The following is a 25,825-nucleotide window of genomic DNA, read 5'->3' on the forward strand; positions in this document are numbered from 1 at the left end:
TGCTGGTGACACAAGAGACGTCACTGTTGGGCCTATGTGTACACTATCTCTCTGGAAACGTAATCAATTATTGGTGGTACACTGTTCTACACATCTCCCGAATTTGGAGTCGTTCAGGCCATTCTTTCTCGGTGTTGCATTTTTCACAAACAATAGTATATTTCATACATTGCAATTGAAAGAGTGATGAACTTGCAGTATTTTTTTTATTAATGTGAACCACGCTAGTCAAATGTGAGAGGGAGGAGGAATCTGTTTTACAGTGATTTTGTTTTTAATGGCAGCCAGTCTTGTACACCAACTTACCAACGAGTCGTTGATGGGTGCGCCATAGGAGGCTGGTTTACTCAAGACATGAGATGAGATGAGATGATGAAGTTTTGTTTGGATGCCACAGAGGAATCGGAACTCCTGGAGAAAACCTCTGTGTTACCTAAACCAAAGGCTTGCCCAACACAAGTTATACATTAGGGGTAAGCCAGGGACTGAACCTGGCCCACGGGATTATAAGACCAGTGTTCTAGCTACTAGACCACTATGGCGACTAGTTATTAGATTAAGTCTAATTATTTGTAAATCATTGTTTCATTCTTTCAGTTGCGCAAACTATTATTATTATTATTATTATTATTATTATTATTATTATTATTATTTCAGTGACAGCTTCTTTCTTTATGATGTTTTCTAAAATGTTCCGTATTTCTTTTGTATGAAAATTAATACAAAGGTTTTGTTTTCCTTTAGTTTTCTAAATGAGTGGTTCCCAAAGTAGGAGTTGGGGGTTCGTGTAAATATCTAAGGAGGGGTCACGAGATGATTTATAAAATTAAAAAAAAACATTGTTAACATATATTTGGTTTAATTTTATAAATTAATATAAACATAAACAATGATGAACGTAAATATAAAAAATATTTCAGTATTTATAAAATAAAAAATAACTAATGCAATAAACGTACCCGTTTTTCAAAAAGTAGCTTCTCATGTCTGGACTCAGTATTTGTTGCACATACAGTGGTACATTCAAGTTCAAGAAGATTTTTCGCTCTTGTTTTGATGACAGTCATAGATAAGAAACTTATTTTGTACAAATACAAATTTAGCCACCAGCATGGCTCAGTTGGTTAAGGTGTTTGCTTGCCGGTCTGAAGTTGCGCTCGGGTGTGGGTTCGATTGTGGGCTGATTACCTGGTTGGGTTTTCTCCGAGGTTTTCCCCAACCGTAAGGTGAATGCCGGGTAATGTATGACGAATCCTCAGCTCATCTCGCTATCACCAATCGCATTGACGCTAAATGACACAGTAGTTGATACAGCATCATTAAATAACCAACTAAAAAAAAAACAAATTTATAAATGTTGTCAAAAACTTAGGAGCTTTTTCTGAAAACTCAAGGTATTCTTGCATTTTTAACCAAATCTTGTCTATGCAAAAATAAAAAAAAAAATCTAATATCAACATTCAATCGGTAGCTACATATTTCAAAGGGCTTTTGGTCACACTTTTCTTTTATTTCAGACAGGTGAACACAACTGTCTAAAAACAGATTCAGTATCAATTGGTGAATGTCTTAATTGTTTTGAATTTCTTCCAGAAATAATAAAAAGCTGTTGTTTAAAATAGTGCGAACTTAATTGTGTGTCTGCAATAAAAAAGAGAACTCTGTATTTGTCGTAAGCTATAGTACGTAGCTAAATTTTCCATGAGTTACTTAATACAATGGAATGAATCAAATTTCTTTTTGTCAAGAGAGATGTCGACCAGAAATCCAGTTTCTTTACAAACCCGTTCGGTAACAGATATTTGAAGCATTGTTTTCGATTTATATTGAACTATTACCACAGGGCCTCGTCAGTGATAGTTTAAAGTTCTAGAAATGATTTTTACATAATATTTCATGTCATTGTTACAACATACATTGGTATTTTTTCATTCCTTGGCTGATATTGTTCGAAAATGTACAATTTCAATTTTTCTCTTTTATTATAGTAGGCCTACATACTATTTGCTAGTTACAAAATGTTAAAAAATTGTTCAAAATTAAACATTCTTATAGTGGTCACAAAATACACTCCCTTCCCCGTTAGTATTGCATGTTATATGAAATATCTTTGTATTGATAGGGTTAAATTTTACGATTTTATTATTATTATTATTATTATCATCATCATCATCATCATCATCATCATCATCATCATCACCATGAACAATAAAATTGTAGTCTTTCAAGTATACCGGTATTTGTAACAATTGATTAATTTTCACTGTTTTGTTTCTGAGTGTGGACAGTGTAATTCATTATTATGTAGACAGGGGCATTTTACTCATGCGTCAAGTTGAGCCAAGGCTGGAATGGAAGCTTTTTGGGAGTAATAAAATTGATCTTTTATGACTAACATGATGGATGTTTAAAATTAGGTACTGGTATCTATACTAGATATAAAATACAAATTTCTTGTATACATGTAGATAATTATTTATTTTAGTTACTTATTTATTTGTTTATTTTAGTTCCGACTATATAACACCAAGGCTGCCCACAGGGGATAGATTTTTAACTTTTTATGCATTTCTTTTTTACTTTTTTTTTCCCCCTATCCATTGAACAATCTTTAACATTGTCCACTACATGTACACTTAGCGGCAAAAAGAATGGGCCAGCCGACAATTTCTAAGTTCCAGAGACATACATTGCACATGCTCGTCTCGTCAACTAGGTAACACATAATTAAACCATTTAAATTTGCTGTATTTTGTTTAAGAGGCTAAAATATGTAATAAAATCGAATGGCAGGTTGATTCCAGATACATCAGGGCCCTTGAAGAGTGAAATAGTAATAAAATTGATAAATACAAAATAAACCGGAGCGAATATGAACAGGAAAACCATGTATTATGCCAAAGCAATATAAACAGTTACAGTAGCGTAAGTTGTTATGGCAATGGTATATTGAACAAGTTAGTAGTAGTAGCTCAAGGTTCAAATCTCCCCAAATCTTCTTTTTTTTTTTTATTAGAAAATTGCCATCATATGTGTCTCGCGAAGCTATAATTATGTGGCGATATCTCTTAGAAAATGCCAAACTCTAATAAATAATAAACCTCCCTCTCTCTTTCAAGCAATACTGCTATCTGTTAATATAACGTTCTGTCTCGTCATTACGCTTGAAGATGGCACAGAAACAATAACTCATTGCCCTGATTTGCATTGGTTATTCTGCGTATGCTACTCTCTGACATGACTTCGATTGGAGAAATGTCATTTTCTCCGACCAGGTAATTGTCTCCAGTAACATTCTGTGTATTCTACTCTCCAACAGGACTTTGATTGGAGAAATGTCATTTTCTCCGACGAGGTAATTGTCTCCAATAGCAATGATAGTACTGCCCTAGTTTATTGTATGAATCACCACCAATACGCTTCGCGTAAGGGTCGCGTGTTGGGGGTGGATGTCATATGATGGGGCAGGACTTCTGGAACGCGTCCACGGTCTGTTTATGGCAGAAGTCTACGAACACATTTTGGCAAATGTAATGATCCCTTCCGCCCGAAAACGATATCCAGAAGGAACACTTTTCTTCCAGCAGGATAATCATCCGATAGACTACACACCGCCAACCGGATTAAAAGATGGTTTACGAGGAGGCGTGATGTCGACTGGCCTCCAAATTCACCAGATATGAATCCGTTTCAAAATTTGTGGGCTGCAGTCAAAAGGATCCTACACTCTAATTGGGCAGAACTACCACCCATTCGGACACCTGAGGAATTGTGGGACAGAGTTCTAGATGCGTGGGAGAAGATGGCCAAGAATTTAGACCTGTTCCATAATTTTGTGGACTCCATGCCGCGCAGAATGAGGGCAGATGTTGACGCAGGTGGTTTGTGGACGAGATACTAGTCTCCACCACAGTCTTGTTTTGTTAATATATTAACAAATTGTTTGTTTTTGTTAATTTAATTATTTATTTGTGTTTGACATGCGTTCGTTTTTTTAGGATGTGAAACAAGTATTTTTGTTTATACAGACCAGGTCTCACCTACTAATAGCCCACAGGTGATGGCCAATAATATTTTTAAAAGGCAGGCATAACGAAGTTTGTTAACAAATGCCATTTCACATTAAACTAATAAATTAAGTAAAAGTTAAAATAAAAAAAAGTAATTTTACGGTACCAGGAGGTGAACTCACAACCTCTGGCACGGATGTCAGACTTCTTACCATTGGGCCACACACTGCTCGTAAGGTTTATTACATTATAGACGGACGACTTTCAATGAAGAGACACCACAGTAATGCCTTGCACTGGGTTACATTTACACGAGTGAACCGCGCGACAGAACTTAGCATTTCTATCGACCAAGAGTCGGCCCATTCTTTTTGCCGCTAAGTGTGCAGTGGAACAGTTATTCAAGTAAGTTATTAATCATTATTATGTTCGTTTGTTATGGTTACAGCATTTATCAGAAAATACTTATATGCATTCCTTGTATTTATATGTTTTAGCACCCTTTGGAGAGTGAAAACATGGCTAAGGAACATTATGAGAGATGACCGTCTTTCCCCTCTATGCATGCTGTCCACACATTAGAAACGCATAGAAGAAAACAGGGAATCATTTTTGCATAAAATGATTGATATCTATGGACAAGAACCTAGGCGACTGCAAATTTTGTTTGAAGCTCAAGAATCAGAATAGTGAAATATTACTAGCTGGAATATAAATTTCTAAATGTATAAGAATTTCTATACCTCATTTGAGGAATAGAAGCACTGTAATATTTTTTTTGTAACGCCTGTACTGATGTGTTAGAACTCTGCAGGTATTCAAGTAGCCACTTGGAGAAATATGAATAACATACTGCACAACAATGCAGAAAAAAGACAAGTGATCCCAGTATAATGTGTGAACTTAAAGACGAGATTAAATAAAATAATTAGAATTTAGCTTTTTTAAATAAACAGATAAAGTAAATGTAAAATTGGTTAATGTTATATTTTATTAAACGACGCTCGCAACTGCCGAGGTTATATCAGTGTCGCCGGTGTGCCGGAATTTTGTCCCGCAGGAGTTCTTTTAGGCATGAGCCTGTCGCATGTAAGCACACTCAAATGCAATCGACCTGACCTGGGATTGAACCTGCAACCTCGGGCATAGAAGGCCAGCGCTATACCAACTGCACCAACCAGGCCGACTGTAAAATTGGTCCACCGCTGTGGAGTAATATTAGCACGTGTGGCCATGAAACGAGCGGGTCCAGGTTCAAATCCTGGTTGGGACAAGTTAACTTGGTTGGGGTTTTTCCTCACCCAATTGAAGCAGAATTGCTGGGCAATTTTCGGTGTTCGACCTCGGACTCATTTCACCATCATTAATTCACATATCGTCATCCATACAATAGCCTGGATTAAGTTCATGGTGCGGCGTGCTGTACTTGTACAAGAGCGCGACCGTTCGGCTACCCAATCATTCACAGAATAGGAGTGGTAAGCACAATAAGCCTCAGGCTGCAGTGCAAGCCTTCTGGTTCCTCCTCTGTACACGAGGGGGAAAAAAAGGTAAAATTGTCTGTATATGTTACAATTTTACTTTATTATACAATACCTTTATTAAATGATCATATTCCGATATACTGTACCAAGGTGTAGCTATAATGGGGGGGGGAGGAGGTAATGATGTCCCCCATAATCTCGTTATATCTGGATCCTATGGTTTTACTCCCCCCCCCCCCCCAAGGAAACGGTCGGTTCTCTCTCCGCCTATGCTGTACTACTAAGTTCATCTTCATAATTAGAGTAACGTAAGGATGAATTAATATTTAGTTCGATTGCATAATCCAGAATTCATTCTTGTTCCACATTATTAATGATTTCTTTTAGTACATATAAAAATAGCCTAACATTTTATACTGTTTTCTTATTTCCTTTTCCCATTGTTAATATAGAAATTCAGCAATTTTTATTGTTTGTGTTGTGTTAGAATTAACTTCACTTCCCTACATTACACGAGTCAATATGTGCTGGAAAATATTGGGAATTCATTGTTTCTGTAGATAAGGAAACATGAAGGAAGCTACTTCAGCAAGGGTCGATATTGACAAATTATTGTTTAGTCAACTGTCCGAAGACAGGTTTGAACCTCATGACACCAATAAGGCATCACTCATGAGACTAAGCCAGAATGGGATAGTGAGACCAGTTTCTTCCCCCCCCCCCTCTGTTGTATGCATCACTGACTAGTAACATAATATTACATTAAGCAGACTTCAGATATGTAGCCTACATATCGTCAAGTGAGATGTACTGCCTGATAATAAAATAATGTAAGCTACGTATCAGCCAAAACCTCAGTCAAAGGTAATTTATAAATGAAGCATTAGTATAGAACCATTATTCACAATGAAAGAAGCAAATAATTTTAATTGCAATATTTACGCTAAGTTACTTCTTTTAATTTATCTCTTAATTTTCCTATGTATTTTTGTTACGTATATTTTTTTTTTTTTAGTTATTCATAATGTAGAGTGGCGCAAAAGTCAAATTTCCTCTTACACAATTTATCACATACATTTGTACCAGACCAGTACTCAAAATGTCCTCCGTTATTAACATTATTATGTTTATAGAAGTAGAAGGGAAACTAACTTTCGAGCCACGCTGTATAAATAAGGGAATGCCATTTTAGGCAAGGCATAGACCAGGGCAGCAAGAATCTTAAATATGGCCCTTAACGTAGTCGTGTGTTGTCTCGCGTATATTAAAGCGCTCTACCAGCAATCCTCCTTATGCTCATCCCTATACCTTCTTCCGTATGCGCGTACAAAAATACGGAAATATTCTGAACTTTGAATCCTTTAAACAAATCTTAGAAGATTTGTCATATTACTGTACATTTTAGTAGCGATAACTCTTCGCATATGGTACGTTTATCAGCTGAAATAAGGTTAAAGTTCACGCTTTAGGAATATGAAAGACAGGCCACCGATTGTTTACGTAAGAAGTAACCTCTGAGAAAGCATTAATGCGATAGTAGGGACTGTTCATAATATTTTCGTTGCAGAAGCCTGCCTGTATTCTCACAGAAGTTCTAAATCAGTAATCTGACGGACTTGAAAGATCTCAACCAATAAACATTGTACAAAGTTTCGATAGTACTTCATTGTAGGATTTTAAATTGTGCATCATGTTAACGTATCCAACCGTAAGATTTCTGAGTAGAATTATAAGAAATAGTTTTGTAGATATAAGGAAAAATCACAGTAAAGTTGGTATTCTGGGAGTTCCTTTTGAAAAAGGGCAGGTAAGTTAACTAAGCCTTTGTATTATATCTGTATTGATAATATACGTACTATTTTTCTACACACGTGCGCGCGCACGCTCATAAGTGTGAACAGAAAAAAAATTTCATTTGACCTTTAACAACAGAATATCGTAAAAATATCTTAATATATTAATATTGTACCGGTGAAACAACATGAAATTAAGTTAGATTGCATTATCTTAAATACATTTTACAGTCATTGCTGTTATTTTTCAGTTGAAAAGCGGCGTAGGGTCCGGACCAGAAGCTTTCAGAAACATGGGACTGATAAAAAATTTGAAAGACATGGGTAAGTCTTACTGAATATAGAAGACCTAAATATAGGCTACTTTGATTTTATGGAAGTGATTGTAGGCTTTTCATTATTTATTAGTAGTCCCAAACGCGTTTCATAAAGAAGAAACATACCACACAAAAATTATTGGGCTCAGCTGGCCCGGCAATGTCCATAATAGTACCAGCGACTTAACTTTCGACATTCTAAACTAAACTGCGTATCCATAAGAAAAAATAAGCAGTGCCACTGTAATATGCCCACAGATGTGAATAATAATAATAATAATAATAATAATAATAATAATAATAATAATAATAATAATAATAATATTTAGTGTGATTTATTGCACGAAAAAATACTGTAAATACCAGTACGTAATCTAATTTATTTTTGTGTAGCCTACTGTTTTTGTAAGGAAATGCAGAGTGAGAATTGAATATTTTCTTTTCGGAGGTAGGAGGAGACATTGTCGATAAAAATACTGGCCATAATAATTAGCAGTGTTGGCCAACTCATATTGTTGTCGCTGTCAAACGATGCATTGTCGTCACACAGGAATGCATAGTTAGAAACCAACATAAATCGATGGTGTTCAGGCAAAAAGGACTTATCCCGCAAAAGAAAAATATTTCAGAAACGGCTATAATAAATTTTAACACATTATTATTAGTTACTTTATATGAAGAAATGCAAACATAATTGCCAAAAAAAAAAAACATATCTTTACGTTTTGTAATTAAATATTTCAACTTACCTACTTATGGCTTTTAAGGAATCTGGAGGTTCATTGCCCCCTCACGTATTGTATTGTATTGTATTGTATTTATTAACATTCCATGGTATTCATACATGCTTACAGCTAGAATATGGAACAAGTCAAAAAACTTAATACTATTATAAAATCTTAATTTATAGTCACAGTCTAGATGAAATATATACAGACGAGATTTACAATATAGTCTACTAGTACAACACATAGTTTTAGTATCAATTTCATGAAGTGTTATTGAATGTCATGAATTCACCTACAGAATAGAAGGCGTGAGAAATTAGGTACTTCTTTAATTTGGCCCTAAATAATTTTATGTTTTGAGTTTCATTTTTTATATCGATAGGGAGGCTATTAAAAATGTTTACTGTCATATAACGCACTCCTTTTTGATAGCACGATAGACTTGCCGATGGAGTATGAAAGTCATTTTTTTGACGTGTATTTATGCTATGAACTGTTGAATTAGTTACAAAGTTTTCACGATTACATACGAGGAAGACTATTAATGAAAAGATATACTGACAAGCCATGGGCATTATTTGTAGTTTTTTTGAAAATAGTCCTACACGACTTCCTAGATTTCGTATCTACTATTATTCTAATTACTTTTTTCTGTAATAGAAATGTATTGTTACTATCTGTGGAATTTCCCCAGAATATTATTCCAAAACTCATTACCGAGTGGAAGTATGCAAAGTATATTGTTTTTAAGGTATTGATATTTACTATCTTTTGCATAGATCTAATAGCAAAACAAGCTGAATTTAGTTTGGGGATAATTTCTTTAATATGACTTTTTCCAATTTGACACATTATCGATTTTTAAGCCAAGAAATTTGGTTGTTGTTGTTTCTAATAGGGATCTATTGTTAATTATTGCGCTAGAAATTTGCGACGTTGAATTTGGACAGGATTTAAATTGAATTATGTTAGTTTTGTTACAATTTAATACTAATCATTTAATACTAATTTAATACTAATTTATTGGCGTAAGCGCGCCTCGGTCCCTATCCTGTGCAAGATTAATCCAGTCTCTATCATCATATCCCACCTCCCTCAAATCCATTTTAATATTACCCTCCCATCTACGTCTCGCCCTCTCCAAAGGTCTTTTTCCCTCCGGCCTTCCAACTAAGGGTACGTACACGTTGGAGCGACGATAAACGATAAAAGAAGCAGCGATGCTATATCAGAGAGAATTGAAGCATGCATTGTCATTGAGGTGTGCATATTGGAGTAACGATAAAAGCGAAGATGCACGATAAAAGCGACGAAAAACCAAAGTTCCATTTTCTTCGCTCTTGTCGTTCATATGATCTCTGATTAAGATAATATTAACCTGTATAAATACCGGTGGTTATCAATATATCCGAATATTAATCGATTTATTATTATTTCGGCTTATTAAATTAATTACTGTAGATATTGACAAATTGATCAGTTGTGTATTTATTCGTCATATGTTATGTGATCACAAGAACCAATCACAACACAACGAATTTATACTATCTTCGGGATGAGAAACGGGTTGAATTTTGTATGTATTTAAGTTACGTATTTGAACTTAGCAGCTGATATTTCCTATATATCTTCTTTCATTAAGTGGATGCATAGAATATCTTCTGCTGATAAAACAAAATGTTCATATCGGAGCAACGAGGTCGCGGGAAGCGAACACTTGATTCTTTGATAATACCAAAGCGTCGCTAGATCATTTCTCTTATCGTTTATCGTTGCTCCAACGTGTACGTACCCTAACACTCTATATATTTCTGGATTCGCCCATACGTTCTACATGCCCTGCCCATCTGAAACGTCTGGATTTAATGTTCCTAATTATGTCCGGTGAAGAATACAGTGCGTGCAGTTTTGCATTGTGTAATTTTCTCCATTCTCCTGTAACTTCATCCCTCTTAATATTTTAACTAATTGCAATAATTACAGCAAAAAAGTCACATTTTAAAAACTGGAGGTTAAGCCCTTTTACCTAAACATCATCGACTGTCATTCAAATGACGATAAATAGATACTTTATTACGCTAAAATATAATTGAATTTAAGTAGCAACCAATAAATTACGCAAGAATGAGATTCTACCTGTTATTTATTTAGTCGTACCAAACGCATTTCATAAGGAAACATAGGTAGGCTACCTACCACATAAAAATTATTTCCCGGCAATGTCCATAACAATATTACCAGCATACCGTTCGACATGTATAAACTAAATTATCAGACAAACTTACGTGACTGTGCCCTATGTTAAGGGTGCGATTACTTCATGTAAGGCACAGAAAAAATTAGCAGTGTCGTATTATCACTATGATATGCCCACAGATGTGATTATCAATGGTAGAAATAATAATAATAATAATAATAATAATAATAATAATAAATAATAATACCGGTAGTAGTATGGGGGAAAGGAACCGGCCATCCTAACCCATTATCTCCTGGTCTAGTTGCCTCATAAGTGGTGCCTGGCATTACTTGTGAGGTTCAGACCTGTCTTCGGACAGTTGACTAAACAATCAAGTAGTAGTAGCAGCAGCAGAAATATAAATTGTAAAAGTTTCTGTATCTGACAATTTTCTTATAGGTTGTGATGTGAAGGACTTTGGAGACGTTGCATATCAGCAAATAGAAGGAGTGCAAGTTGAGAACATGATGGCCCTGGGACATATCGCAGCCTGTCAAAAGGAGGTAGCCTACAATAAAATAGCTATTGGTTTTTCATTTTAATCTGTGACACAGTTAAGTAACTTTTCGCTTTTATAATGGTTATATGACATTTACGCAGGGCGCGAATTAAGATTTCTGATGAAGGGGGATGGAATCCTAAATAAAGAATGCCATATATAAAATTATTATTGTTATTACCGTATTATTATTATTATTATTATTATTATTATTATTATTATTATTATTAGCCTATTATTATTATTATTATTATTATTATTGCTATTATTATTGCTGTTGTTGACATACTGTGATGAAATGTAAATATTGGAAGTTAGAATAATAGAGTAATGAATAAACTCACCACTGTATCACAACTGGAGCACACTTTTACGGCTCAATGGGTCGCACTGAGTTGTTTGTCTTGCATCTTGATCATAATAATAATAACAATAATAATAATATGTCCATGAGCAGGCTTAAGATAAGATGTGTAATTCCTAAGTTATTGATTGTTATCAACTTGCCGATGATGATAATACATCAGTATTATTTTCTTTGCTTACTTTATATACGTATTAAAACAATTATATTTTGTGAGGGGGATAGAAATTATCCTTGGCAGGGATGTTAATATGAATTTATGAGAGGGGGATAACTTTCTAACAGGGGGGAAATCCCCCCCCGTCAATGTGTACCCTGCAATTACGTAATTATTTTATTAATTTTTTTAAGTAATTATTAATCTGGTTAAATTTTAATTTTATCGGTGGGTTGTGAGAAGCTATCCAGAGAAGTGAGTGAAGTTACCTGGGTTCATTTCCCATCTAGGTAACAGGTTCTCTTGTTTCCCCTCACTATTATTATCACTAGGGGGCGGATTCATATGCACTGAAGAACAGCAAAATATGCATGCATGTATACACTTAAAACGCAGGATATATGCAATAAAAGTAACGAAATATGCACTGCTAATATTAAGAAAAAAATAATTTTATTTCAAGTATTTTACTATTATTGATGGGTTTTCTGTTATACATAAGAATGTTGAGACACCATTAGTTATTAAAATCGCGTGTCCTTCAACCTACTGCTTATGCAGTACATTTCTGGCACATTTTTTATTAGGCATCGTTGATGAAACTAATTTAAAAAATGAATAATTTTCTGGCGGAGTTATGGGGGGGGGGGGGGATGGGCGGCACTGTCCCCCCAAACTCGGCCGAACTCTTTTTTTTTTTCTATTAACTTTAGAAAATATTGAATTTAAAATATTTTTCTTGCTTTTGTTTATGACTAAGTTTCTGTGCTTAAATTGACGAACTGTCTTCAGACCATGTGTCTGGACTATATTTATTTTAAATTTCTGAATGTATAAGAATTTCTATACCTCATTTGAGGAATGGAATCACTATAATGTTTTTTGTAACAGCCTGTACTTATGTGTTAGAACTCTACAGGTCAGTGGCATATACTGGTTTAAGGGTCTGGGCTACCACTGACCCTATTATTACACAAAATATATTTTAAAAACCCTATAATAAAATTCCTTACCTATTTATATGTGAATTCCAGACGTCTTGATTGGGACGAAAATACTTTGATGACTTCGTCATTGAAATTATAGTTGGGCCGCTTTTGAAGTTTCTGTAGAAATGACTTTTCAATTGACATCAGTGCCAAGCCGGATAAACGTTCTTGTGTATGAGTTGATCTACAGTAGGATTTTATTCTCTTCAACGCAGAAAATGTTCTTTCTACCAATGCTGACGTAGCTGGTATTGTCACAATTAATGTTGCCAATTTAAGGACTTCAGGAATAACCTGGTTCAGCTGGTTTTCATATATGGCAGATAATATTTCATGGATAGGTTTGTTCGAAAAATCAAAGACTTCTGCTGAATATATTACACTTAATTCATTTTTCAAACGTACTTGATCAAAGTGACTGTTATAGGACTGAAATAATTTGTTTAGTGCCTCATTCGGGAAGTTTTCTGTATAAGCAGAAAATTTTTGAGAATCTAGAAGATGTGTGAACTGAAGCTTTCCATAATCAGAAAATCTGTCAGCAATTTCCATGTGCATACGATCTAGTATGCTGTAGTACAGCTGCCTGTATTTCAATTCATCATCTCCTTTTCTTCGCTTTAATGGTGGTTCCATTGTATTGTCTGAAGAATTTTCATTTTCCATATTACTCCATATGGACGGAAACCCACTACGTCTGAACTCGGATCTAGTATGTTTTAACTTTGATACCTCTTGCAAGCAGTATGCTATGTCTAGACTTTTTGTCTGAAGAATATTGTAGAGCACATCTGTATGTGCGAACACTCTAGCATAGACTTGAAGAAGAAATATATTCTGAAACTGTGTGAAAAAAAAATACAAATATCCTTGAGCCTGCACAATTACATCATCATCCCAGTTTTCTTCAGAGTCATTACAAATGATATTTTCAAAGAAAGCAGTCAGTTGTTCTCTGTATTCCTTTACTGTATTTACAAGCCGAGATGTAAAATTCCATCTAGTTGGTGCTATTTTTGGGAGTTTCTTTTTCATAAATTCCTTGAGTTTTTCTGATCTTTTAGGAGATGATGAGAAAAATGCAGCTAAACCCGACAGTGTTTTGAAAAAAATGCGGCATTCTGGAATGGATAAAGTAGTTTGTTGCAAAACTAAATTGAGAACATGGCTGTAACAATGGACAAATAGTGCTTGAGGATACTTTTCTTGAACTTTTGTTTTTAAGCCATTAATATTTCCCGCCATAACTGAAGCATCATCGTATGTCTGTGCAATTAACTTATTGCCGACATTGTATTCTGCTATAACACCTTCCACATGCTGAAACAAAGCAGCAGCAGTTTTGCCCGAACTGACATTTGTGAATCCTATAAACCGTTCTTGAACATTGGCAGTACTGTCGACGTATCTTAAAACAGTGGACAATTGACTCTGATTAGAGCAGTCACTTGTTTCATCAATAACAATGGCCACAAAAGGTGCTTCTTCTATTTCAGATTTTATGTTCTTTATCATAACCCACTTATAGCAAATATTAAGTCATTCTGAATTGCGGGAGAAGTACCACGGAATACTGTTGAACTCTCAAGATGATTGGCCAGTAAATGGTCAAATTCACTTAAGGAACTTAAATATTTAATATAATTTCCTCTATTGTCTGATTCCACACTCTCATTATGACCCCGAAAAGCCAATTCTTGTTTTCCTAGAAAGCAGACTGCGTTAATAAGACGCAATAAAATCTCCCGATTTGTTTTCACAAGAGCATTGTGTTGGTTGATGTGTAGAACTTTTTGCTTATCTAGCTGTAAGTCAATTCTTGTCTTCCCAAAGTTTGCAAAGTTCATGCTACTATAAATATGAGCTTTTGATTTGTCGTGTTTTAGGACTGCTGTTCGAAGGGAGTTCATATTAGAAAACCCCTCTTTTGACCACACATTAGTTTCGCGGCTAAATAACAAACATGACCAGCAAAATAGTTTAGACAGTTTAGAACTACCACACAACCAATTCCACTTACCATATGATGTTGAAGTGAAATGGCGTGTGTACTCACGCTGTTTTTCTTTTACGTCCATGGACAAATTTAACTCAGGAGTTGGTCTTTCCATTTTCACAATTTCAACTTTCTCGTTGTATGTACGACGGTTAAAAGGCACTTTTAATAAACCTTCTATTACACAGTCATTTTCAACACAAACCTCTCCAGAAACTTGTTCTGCCATATTTTTCACAATATCACTTAATTGGGAAATTAAAAACTTAATAATTCACAATTAATATAACTCTTAGACACTCGAACAAATCACAAATTTAAAATACTGCACTGCAAGAACACAATCACATTAATGAGCTAGCGTACTAAGCATATTGTTGCTTCGCGCCTTCCAAGAAACCGATCACGAGAGCGGCAACTCACCCGCCTACAGTGCACGATGGAAACAGGAGGGAGCGGGGGGACGGGCAGTTGTGCGACGTGAGCAGAACGGTCACAGGCTACCCTTCGTAGCAGCGGTTTCTCCAGTGATGCCGCCTTGACAACTTGTTTCTTTTCGAGAGCAGAGAGCGCATATAAATCTAACAATTACTTTAATTTTAATTACTGTGGTAAAACTAATACGGTAATACAAAATTATTACATTATGTTATATTATAAACTTTTTCTTTTGTAATTTCCTTGGGCTACCACCGGTAGCCCCGGTAGTCCGCAAAATACGCCCCTGCTACAGGTGTTCAAGCAGCCACTTGGAGAAATATGAATAACATACTGCACAACAATGCAGAAAAAATACAAGTGATCCTGGTATAATGTGTAAACTTAAAGACGAGATTAAATAAAATAATAATTAGAATTTACATTTAATATATCTTGCTTCTTTAGATAAACAGATAAAGTAAATGTAAAATTGGTCCACCGTTGTGAAATAATGGTTAGCACGTCTGGCCATGAAACGAGCGGGCCCAGGTTAAAATCCTGGTTGGGACATGTTACCAATTGAAGCAGAATTGTTGGGTAATTTTGGGTGTTGGACCTTGGACTCATTTCGCCATCATTAATTCACATATCATCCATACATTAGCTCGGGTTAAGTTCACGGTGCGGCGTGCTGTACTTGTACAAGAGCGCAGCCATTGTTACCCAACCATTCACAGGATAGGAGCTCACATATTCAGTTTTCACAGCCCCAACTCCCTTGCAAAGAACGCGTTTTCGCGTACCTTTAAAGTTTCTCCTCCCATTTCCCTCTCTTCATTCATTCATTCATTCATTCAGTCACAGTCCCAGTCATTCTCGGCATTCTAAGGAGATCTTTGTATTCCCGTATGCCACACTACTGATGATGTCTACCGAAGTAGTAGACGAAACATATGATAACAACAGTTCCACTTATCATAGTGTTTAACGATATTTTGAATACTGAAGATATAAAAGTCTCCCGCCTGTGCCTGAAGCCAAGCTACCCTGCTGAACTGCAACTCTTCGTCATCGTCAAAGCGCTGTGATGCAAGCCACTTCTTCATATGCAAGAAAAGATGGTAATCACTAGGTACTAAATCAGGATTATGTGCAGGGTGATCAAATACTTCCCAGCTGAAATTTTGCAGTTCGGACACAATATTCCAAATTCAAAAGAAAGTCATAAGAATTATGTTAAATCTCCCCACCAACACAAGCTGTAGATCTTATTTCAAAACTCTAAACATTCTCACTGTACCATGCATTTATATATACGAGATTTTGATTTGCGTCCATAAACAACTCCAAAAATTTACCAGAAATGAACAAATTCACAATCACTGTACAAGAAGAAGGTCTAATTTGCACCTGTTTGGACACAAAAGTTCTCTTTTTGAAAAAAGTTTTTCCTATAACAGCAGACTTCTTTATAATAAATTACCCGGGTCAATTAAACACTTAAATGCTGATGTTAAATTCAAAAAAGAATTAAAGAAATTTCTTATGGATGGTTGTTTTTATTCAGTACAAGAATATCTTGAATGTTAGTATTTACAGTTATTAAATGTTGAGTTGTACGTACATATTTATTAATAGTAGATGATAAAGGTTTCATAGATAATTATTCATTCTAGGTTTATTGTGCGAAGATTTGACAATTTTAGTGGTAGTGCTCAATCATTTGTCAGTAAAATACACCATGTTATATATATTAGCATTATTTTGTAAATGTGTATTAGTTTTAGAACTGTTTTTAGTATTAATTTGACGTGTCCAACATCATCCTGTATGATCATTAGGACGAAATAAAATACATACATACATACATACAGCATGTGGGCAGGCGTTGCGGTGAGCAACCTGCGGATAATAATACGCCTATACAGTATTCCAAAAATCAAAATAAATTTTAATGTACGTAACGCCATTTTGAGAAATACACATTCTACGAAAATATTGGGCTTGCGCAGCAACATAGCATGCCCAGAGAAATTGCCCCTGATATTAATATAAATTATTGTATGTTCACCTTTTGTTCCTTATAAAATAGTGTAACAAATTGTTTCAGGTATCAGACAGTGTAATTCGAATCTTAGGTGAAGGTCGGATGTGTCTAACTATAGGAGGGGACCATTCAATTAGCATCGGAACTATAGATGGTCACGTGAAAGCAAAAGGAAATCTTGGTCTATTGTGGGTAGATGCGCACGCCGATCTGAATACCAATGCAACTTCTCCAACTGGGAATGTTCATGGGATGCCTGTAGCACTGCTGGCGAAAGAATTGTCTGATTACTGGCCATATATACCAGGCATGGACTGGCAGAAACCAAGGTACGTAGAACATGAGTTTGTTTTCCTTATTTTCAGTTTGTTCTATGTTACCTTAAGTACAGATCTTTTATTTTACCTCTGAGCGTATTCTGAATGTCAGCGCTGAGCAATCTGATGGCATTACGATGTTCCGAATTTCAACGATGACGTCACTGATGGTCTACCTCTTTGCAACGTCACAGTTTACGGTGAGAGAGGAAATGGGATAGCAAATAGATTGTATGCTTTTAATACGCTGATGCCCACGAGTAAGATAAGCCACTTAAAATTTAACGGTCACTGACTGGCAGAGATATAATGAAACATCTATAGTGGCCATGGACCATGCTAACCACAATACATAATGGAGGAGACCACTACATTTAAATGTCCAATACGCGTACATAATTTTACAGGAATGAGACAGAAGGGAGCAAAGGCCTCAATCCTTAAAGGTTGGAGATGATGATAGACTATCATTATCATTATTTTCTTATTATTCATCTTGATTACACAACTTTTAACACTATATCACTTAGGATTATAATATGTGGTGATTACTTTCACTGTTAACATTGAACTAAGTTTATATGTACCTAGTTGACTAGTTTCGACTTGGGAGTCGTCTTCAGAACTGATGAGGCCCTTGTGTTTTCCAATGTATTCATTTTGTTTTTTGGAGGCGCGTTTGTGTTGTGTAGTGTGGAGTCAAATAGTGTTTGAAGATTTCGTAAAAAAAAAATAAGCAATTTCGCGCATATTTCACACCCTAAAGAAAATTAAAAAATAATAAAATAACATTTTTTAAATTGTTATTATTGAAACAATCCCTTTGAAACTAACAGAAAATTGTTTGCATCATTAATTCAATTCATAATTCAATTTCATTTGGCTGTGAGGGAATGACGGCATTGCCTTCTTGATCTCACGAAGGTAGTTGTTGCAGGAAAGAGAAATAACCATTGCCTGCTTGTGCTGCTCCCTGGAAGTAGTCCCTGAAACTTCGTACATCGTTATCAGATGTCACACGCAAGTAATGCTGGACGATCAAATATGTGGAAATGTTAATGTATATTTTGTAACGAAAATTTTCACGTTTTATTTGGAAGAAAGAGTCATTTTTCGCGCAAATTCTCCTTAAAACCTTGTTTTTTGTTGAAAATATTGTGATTACGAAGTAATTTCATGAATTTCCATCAATTTCGCTAAAATCTGCAAAAATATTTCACTTAATTTTGGACCTTCATTAAGGGATTTGCAGTATAAAAATACATTTTTAACACATTTCTCGTATATTGTTAATACCGAAAAATCACACACCTACTTATGCTTCTTGGCTAGCATTTTCCGAATATTCTGTATCATAGGCGGAGTTATGGGGGGGATGGGGGGGTAATGCCCCCCCCCCAAACTTGTCTCAACTCTTTCTTTTTTTCTGTTAACGTTAAAAAATATTGAATTCAAAAGACCTTTTGTGCTTTTGTTTATGATTAAGTTTCTGTGCTTTTAAATTGACGAATTAATGTCTTCAGATCATGTGTCTAGACTATAATATTTATTCTAAACTTCTGACTGTATAAGAATTTCTATGCCTCATTTGAGGAATGGAAGCATTGTAATTTTTCTTTTGTAACAGCCTGTACTTATGTGTTAGAAGTCTGCAGATGTTCAGGCCGCCACTTGGAGAAATATGAATAACATAGTGCACAACAATGCAGGAAAAAGAAAAGTGATCCCGGTATAATGTGTAAACTTAAAGACGAGATTAATTAAAATAAGGTTTACATTTAATATGATAACTTGAGGAACATAAGCTTCATATAAAAAAGTTTCTGTTAGCACTGTTACGTAGTTTTATTGATAAATGCATGTGTTTCTGTACGAGAGACAAAAAGAGGGAGATTGTTTTAAGTTATGCTGTATTATAATTTGTATTAGACCTACAGCTCAAGCCCTATACAACTCGGTCCGAAACATCGCGGATATATATGTAATACTGTAAGAAACATGCCCCCGAAAATACGTTTATTAAATGATCATATACCGATATACTGTACCACAGTTAAGCTATAATGGGGGGAGGAGATAAATAATGTCCCCATAACCCCGTAATATGAGGATTCTATGGTTTTGCTTTGCCCCCCCCCCCCTCCCAAGGAAACAGTTCTCTCTCCGCCTATGTTTGTATATAGCATTATTTAAACAATACCGCAGAAATATAATAATGTCTGTATATCAACATGCAATAACATTACAATGAAGTATCTCACATCACAGAGACAGACATGAGTTTTTTTTTTTACTAAAAATACTTGCATTTCTTTTGCAGATTGTCGATACGAAATATTGCATACATTGGCCTCAGGGATATTGATGCTTATGAGAGATTGATCATTGATAAATTTGCAATAACAGCGTTTGGAATGGAAGATATAGAGAGATATGGAATTATTGAAGTAACAAACATGGCTCTGAGAAGAATTGACCCGAATAATGATTTATCTCTTCATGTCAGTTTTGATATTGACAGTTTGGATGCTTTGGAAGCTCCTAGCACAGGCACTCCAGGTAGGAGTATATCATCTTCATTTTATTTCGTTCTTTTTCATATGACACTCCAGATAAGTAATAGATGTTCTGCATCCTGGCAGGATAGTACAGTAACTTAGCAGATTTTGTCATAAAGGAACTCCTGAATTCTATATTTATACTGTATTTGCAGCTATGTACTTGTAGGAGTTTCATTGTCAAAACAAAATTAATGGTTCACTGAACTTGTAAACATTTATACAATTAAGTACTCTTTGTCCCTTGTGGGAGCTCACGAATAGTGAGAAGATTTCTAAATTAAATTCTATCCAAACGGTAATTCTTAATAGCAATTGTTAAACAATTACGAAATAATCATATATGTGCAGAGTGATCTACAATATTCTGTACGAGCTCGAATGATGAGCAACTCCTGCTGCTGCTGCTGCTGCTACTGCTTCACAGCTCAAAGTCGAGCCTTAGCCTCCTCAGTTTTCTTCCTCCAACTGTCCCTGTCTTGTGTTAATTTTCTCCAGGCAGTTGTTCCGAGATAGTTCTGAGAATCTATCGTTACAGCATCTATCCACCTATTTTTGGGTCTTCCAATTGGTCTTTTACCATGTATTTTCCCTTCTAAGATCTTCTTTGGTATTCTGTTCCCTTCCATCCGATAGACATGTCCGGCCCATTCAAGCCTCCTTAATTTGATGAAAGTAACAATATCGAAACTTCTATATAGATGTAATCTTCATCTTACGATGTTTGGTGACGTATACACGTCCATCGATTCCCGCTCGAGGTTGTGAAATTTTTCTTTCATACCATGGCATGATTGTGACTATAATAGTATTTAAATTCATTCTATATAGCTCGTTATTATAACGTATTCTCCATTGCATATTTTCTTGCACTGCTGCTTACAGGCCTGTTACTAAATCTACGTATTACTCTGTGAAAAGATTTATTAAATCTACATACTTAGACTTCAACAAACAAAATTGATAACACAATCCCATTGTGCAACTCAAACCAAGAAATGGATTCGGAACACCTCAAAATCTGTGCTTCAGTGGCTGACCATGATAATATCTTTGAAAAATATTGGAGTGCAAGAGGTCAAATGACTTTATTGTCAAACGCCTGGCATTAGAAAACAGCAACAACATATTTTCTTGCACTGGTCCAAAAATTCTCCTGATTATTATGTGCTCAAATATACCTAGTTTAGCTTCTGTCTTCTTAGATAATGTCCAAGTTTCGCTTACATAACAGAGAATACTTCTAATATTTAAGTTTTGTTTCCTTGTGCACACAGTTAGATTTCAATATTCAGCTTAATACAAAATAGGCCTTATTGGCTGCAGTGATTCGACTCTGTACTACAATTAATTCGTTATTGTTACTTGTCATTACTGTTCCAAGATATTTAAACTTCTCAGTTTCTTCAAACAAGATATCACACAACTAGCAGAGACCCTGATCTACTTGGGAGTTGAAATAATTTCACTTACTCAATTCCGCAAAATAGCAATATGGCAGTAGTTACTCTTAAATAGCAGGCGGTGACCGAAATTCTCTGTGAGGCCTGATGTAAGTAGTTTAAGTACCGTACGGTACCTTCCAGAGAGAATGTGTATTATTCAAGATATTAATTCTTATTGTTATACTATTAATATCAATATTAGCCTATTATTATTATTATTATTATTATTATTATTATTATTTATTTATTTATTTATTTATTTATTTATTTATTTAATGCTCAACCAGATTGACTCAACATTATTTGGTTTCTGGCAGACCAGTACAAAGTCCCCATAGAGGATTTAAAATTTACAAGTTTTTTATAAACATTTAAATGTTCCCAATTCATAATAGAACTTTCCTCATTACAAATGACACACTGAGGTGATGGTAAAATACCCAGTTTATATAAATATTCCGCCAGGCAGTCGTGTTCTGTGGCAATCCTTATGGCAGCTACAGTCTCTTTACGGGGATGATCAGGAAGTATCTCTGACTTTCAACAAGACCAGCCATTTCTTGCCATCACTCTTTATTTGAAGATCTGAGGGAAACTCATTCTTAAATGAGCGGTCAACTAATCATTTCAAGTTGTGATACGAAAGTTGGGAGGTCGTCCGTAACAATATTTCAGTCTCTTTTTTTTGCTAGGGAGTCCACAATCTCATTCCCTGAAATACCAACATGCGAAGGTATCCACTGGAGGACAACGACGACTTCTAATGCTTTGAGTGAGGCAAGGGATTTTCTGATCTCGACAACTCTTGATGATACAGGATGAGGGAGAGATGCCACTGCCAAAATGGCAGACTGAGAGTCACAGAGAATGACAAGACTGTCGCAAGTCGGTCTTCCAAGCAATTGCTTTAAGACAAGGTTTATGGCCTCCAATTCGCCATCGAAGTGCGACTGATAGAAACTAAAGGCTTTACTGTAGTTTCCAGCCCCAGCACATTCCTTGCTCTCGTACAAAGAGCCATCAGTGAAGATCCGCAGCCATCTGGACTCAGGATACCAGTCATTAAGAACCTGCAATGGTATAGCCTTTAGTTCTGGAATGCAAGCATCTGCTTTCGTCAGATTCTTCCCAAGGTCAAGCCTTATTGTAATGGTTCGTGCATCTAAAGGCCACTCTAATAGAGTGAGATCTTCCTTAACATCAGAAGGGACATAGTTTCTAGTTTCTTCTTATTTGATGAACATGTTGAATGAAGCCTGGTTGTGTCTTTAGCCGTCTAGGGAGATTTTCGTAGCTGATCCAATAGGAGTTTAATGGCATTCGTCTCAGCTTTTCATACTGCGGAATGGCTAAACGGCGTACCTCCATTGTGAGTGGAAGATTGTCGGTATCATTATTATGCCTATTATTATTAACGAAAAATAATATCCACTAGTCACTAAATAAGTTGCTACACTGTGAGTCTGCTTCACTGATTGAATATGATCAAGCAATGCATATTACGCTCAGCTAAAGAAGTACGTATGTGTTGAAATTTCCCTGGAAATATTTTTCACGTCGTTGAATTGCTGTCTTCAGTAGACATACTGTTCTTTCTTGTTTAGACAGCAACAAGCACGGCCAACAGAAAAGTTTCTTTCGCACCACATTGTCATATTTCCATTTATGTTGTGCATACCAGGGTGCAGAGAAAGCTCGCATTTTAAGATTAGATTTCTGAAAAATTGTCAGTGATGATGTAGGTTTGTCTTTATTTAATTAATTACTTTTATTTATTTATTTAATATACTTAATTAATTTACTTTATTTATTTACATTTACTAAATGTATTATTTAACTTATCTATTTTGCTTATTTTATTAATTCATTTTACAGTAGAACCCCAATTATCCGTCACTCTATTAACCGATTACCGGATTATCCGACTATCTTTCTCTCGCTCTTTTTTTTTTTTGCTACCGACACATATATAGTCTATCTTCTTCATATGCATGAAGTACTATTATATGTTATATTAGTACCAGTACGTATTTTTTCTAGAGTATTATTACAAACCTTGACGACTCATCTCGCATCAGAATACGAGATTGGTGTTACAACTGTGCGCGATTTAATAAAAATCAACAATAAAGTGTGTAAAGCATGTAAATCTACAACACAAGACTTGCATTTTTCCTATTTTTCCGCTGACAGCATTACAAGGAGCTTCCTTGCTCCTTAAAAACTCGTCATTGACAATCAGACTTGAATGAGCGAACTTCTGATTCACTACCTAGCGTGTTAAATACAAGAGCACAGAGGAAATTAAGGAATGCAGTTATTATTCACTTAATTTACGAAAATATTTTATGGTACAAATTATCCGATATTTTTCAATTAACCGTTCAGACCACCCCCTTCATTACCACGGATAATAGAGGTTCTACTGTATTTATTGAATTATTTTTGTATTTATTTTAATAACAGAATTGTTCGTATGCATCTGAAATCTGATTAGTGTAGCTAATCAGCGATGTATGCAATGGAAGGGGAAAGAAACTGTCCATATTACACCATTATCTCCTCGCCTAGTTGCCTTATAAGTGATGCCACATCACTTGTGTAGTTCAGACCTCTCTTTGGAGAGTTGACTAAACAATGACTACAGTATTCATTTCCTATCTTATTCCTAATTTTATGAACATTCTGTAAATATTTACTTTCTTGCTGACTATTGAGAATTTCTGTTTATTTTAACAGTGCGGGGAGGCTTAACATTACGAGAAGGCATTCAGGTAATGGAGGAAGCATACAGAACAAATCGCTTGTCTGCAGTGGATATTGTAGAAGTGAATCCAAAATTGGGCTCCCCAACTGATGTTAAGATAACGCTAGAAGCTGCCAAACATATAATTAGGGCCGCCTCTGGATATAGCAGGAGAGGACAATCACCAGAAAATGTTAAAGATCTTCCTCAACAAACATTTCATACTGCTTCATCTACGAATATGAATCAATAAAATATGTGATGTGAGAAAATATTTTGTATTCTTTTAATTTTAATCCGGCTGAAAGTGAAAATCATCCTCATGTTCACTGTTCAGCTAATCTTAATTACTGAATACAAATTCAGTGGAAGACAAACTACTAGTAGCAATACATTTGGTAAGTAAAAGTAAAATAATTAACAGATTCAACATTCTCTATATATACAGTGAAACCTTTCTTATGTGGACACTCACGGGTATGCATGAAATTTATTATTGCAAATGAAACATTGTTTCTTATGTAGTTTTTGAAGCTGAGTATGAAAATGCTATCAGTTTTTTTCTAAATAATTGATTTAATGGCGATCTTACTCGTGTTAATTATGTAAGAATGTGCGGCTTACAGCTGTTTCGGTGCTACTTGACACCATCCTCAGAGCCTTCTGTGTCTCGGCATCATCTCAACTTCGCTGCCTGTTGTGTGGGTGCGTTCGTGTGATGAAGAGTTGTGTCAAATAGTTGAGAATATTATGGATTTATTAATTTGTCCTACAGAATAATCTCTGTAATATTGACAATTAATTTTCCTCCTCACATATTAAATGTCAACATTACAGAGATTATTCTGTAGGACAAATTAATAAATCCATAATTTATTTAATTAATTACTTTTATTTATTTATTTATTTATTTAATATACTTAATTAATTTATTTTCTTTATTTATTTACATTTACTAAATTTATTATTTAACTTATCTATTTTACTTATGTATGTTCTGAACAATATGAAATATACAGACACACTAAATACACCCTAATCAAATACTCAACACACAGATCAATTTCAGAACACATACACTATCTGACACAACTTTTCATCACACGAACACACCCACACAACAGGTAGCAAAGTTGAGATGACGCCGACACACAGAAGGCTCTGAGGATGGTGTCAAGTAGCACCGAAACAGCTGTAAGCCGCACATGCTTACATAATTAACACGAGTAAGATCGCCATTTAATCAATTATTTATATTCAAGTGTTAAAAGTAGTGTACGAAAGATTCAACAGTTTTTTTCTATCACGTCAGGTTTTCATAAAATCTGCGGAAGTAGATTTCGGCCGTTTTGGTGAACAATATATAGGGTGGAAGGTAACCTTTTACAATTCTTCTGGAATGTATCTCAAATTATGACAAACAAGAAAGTCTAATAATATTTTGTTCCCAGAAGGGCGGTTTTCGAAAAAAAATCGTTTTTTTAACTTGAAATTATGATTAAGTTTTTCGTGAAACTGCTCAAAATTGGATTTTTATCTCATGTAGGATGATAGAGTAAGCTATGTATGGCCATATTACAGTAGTATTTGCATGGAAAATAACACAGATTTCGAATAAATCGCGTTAATAGTCGTGTACACATTGCATGGAAACAGGGCTGTGACATGCTGGCAACACTGTTTCTTACGTACGCAAATCATATGGCTGAGCTAGGT

The 25,825-nt window shown here is 35.2% G+C and overlaps 1 protein-coding gene across 1 annotated transcript; it reads left to right on the plus strand.

Moving 5' to 3' along the window:
* Nucleotides 1–6,234: 6,234 nt before the first annotated feature.
* On the plus strand, nucleotides 6,235–24,383 carry arg (arginase). The gene is made up of 6 exons (XM_069830802.1): nucleotides 6,235–7,301; nucleotides 7,539–7,611; nucleotides 10,971–11,074; nucleotides 17,107–17,372; nucleotides 19,681–19,919; nucleotides 24,103–24,383. The coding sequence occupies exons 1-6, from the start codon at nucleotides 7,185–7,187 to the stop codon at nucleotides 24,360–24,362; spliced, it is 1,059 nt and encodes a 352-aa protein (XP_069686903.1). The 5' UTR covers nucleotides 6,235–7,184; the 3' UTR covers nucleotides 24,363–24,383.
* The last annotated feature ends 1,442 nt before the right edge of the window (nucleotides 24,384–25,825 follow it).

This window comes from Periplaneta americana, chromosome 7, assembly GCF_040183065.1.
Source record: "Periplaneta americana isolate PAMFEO1 chromosome 7, P.americana_PAMFEO1_priV1, whole genome shotgun sequence".
In the NCBI taxonomy this organism is placed as follows: Eukaryota; Metazoa; Arthropoda; class Insecta; order Blattodea; family Blattidae; genus Periplaneta; species Periplaneta americana.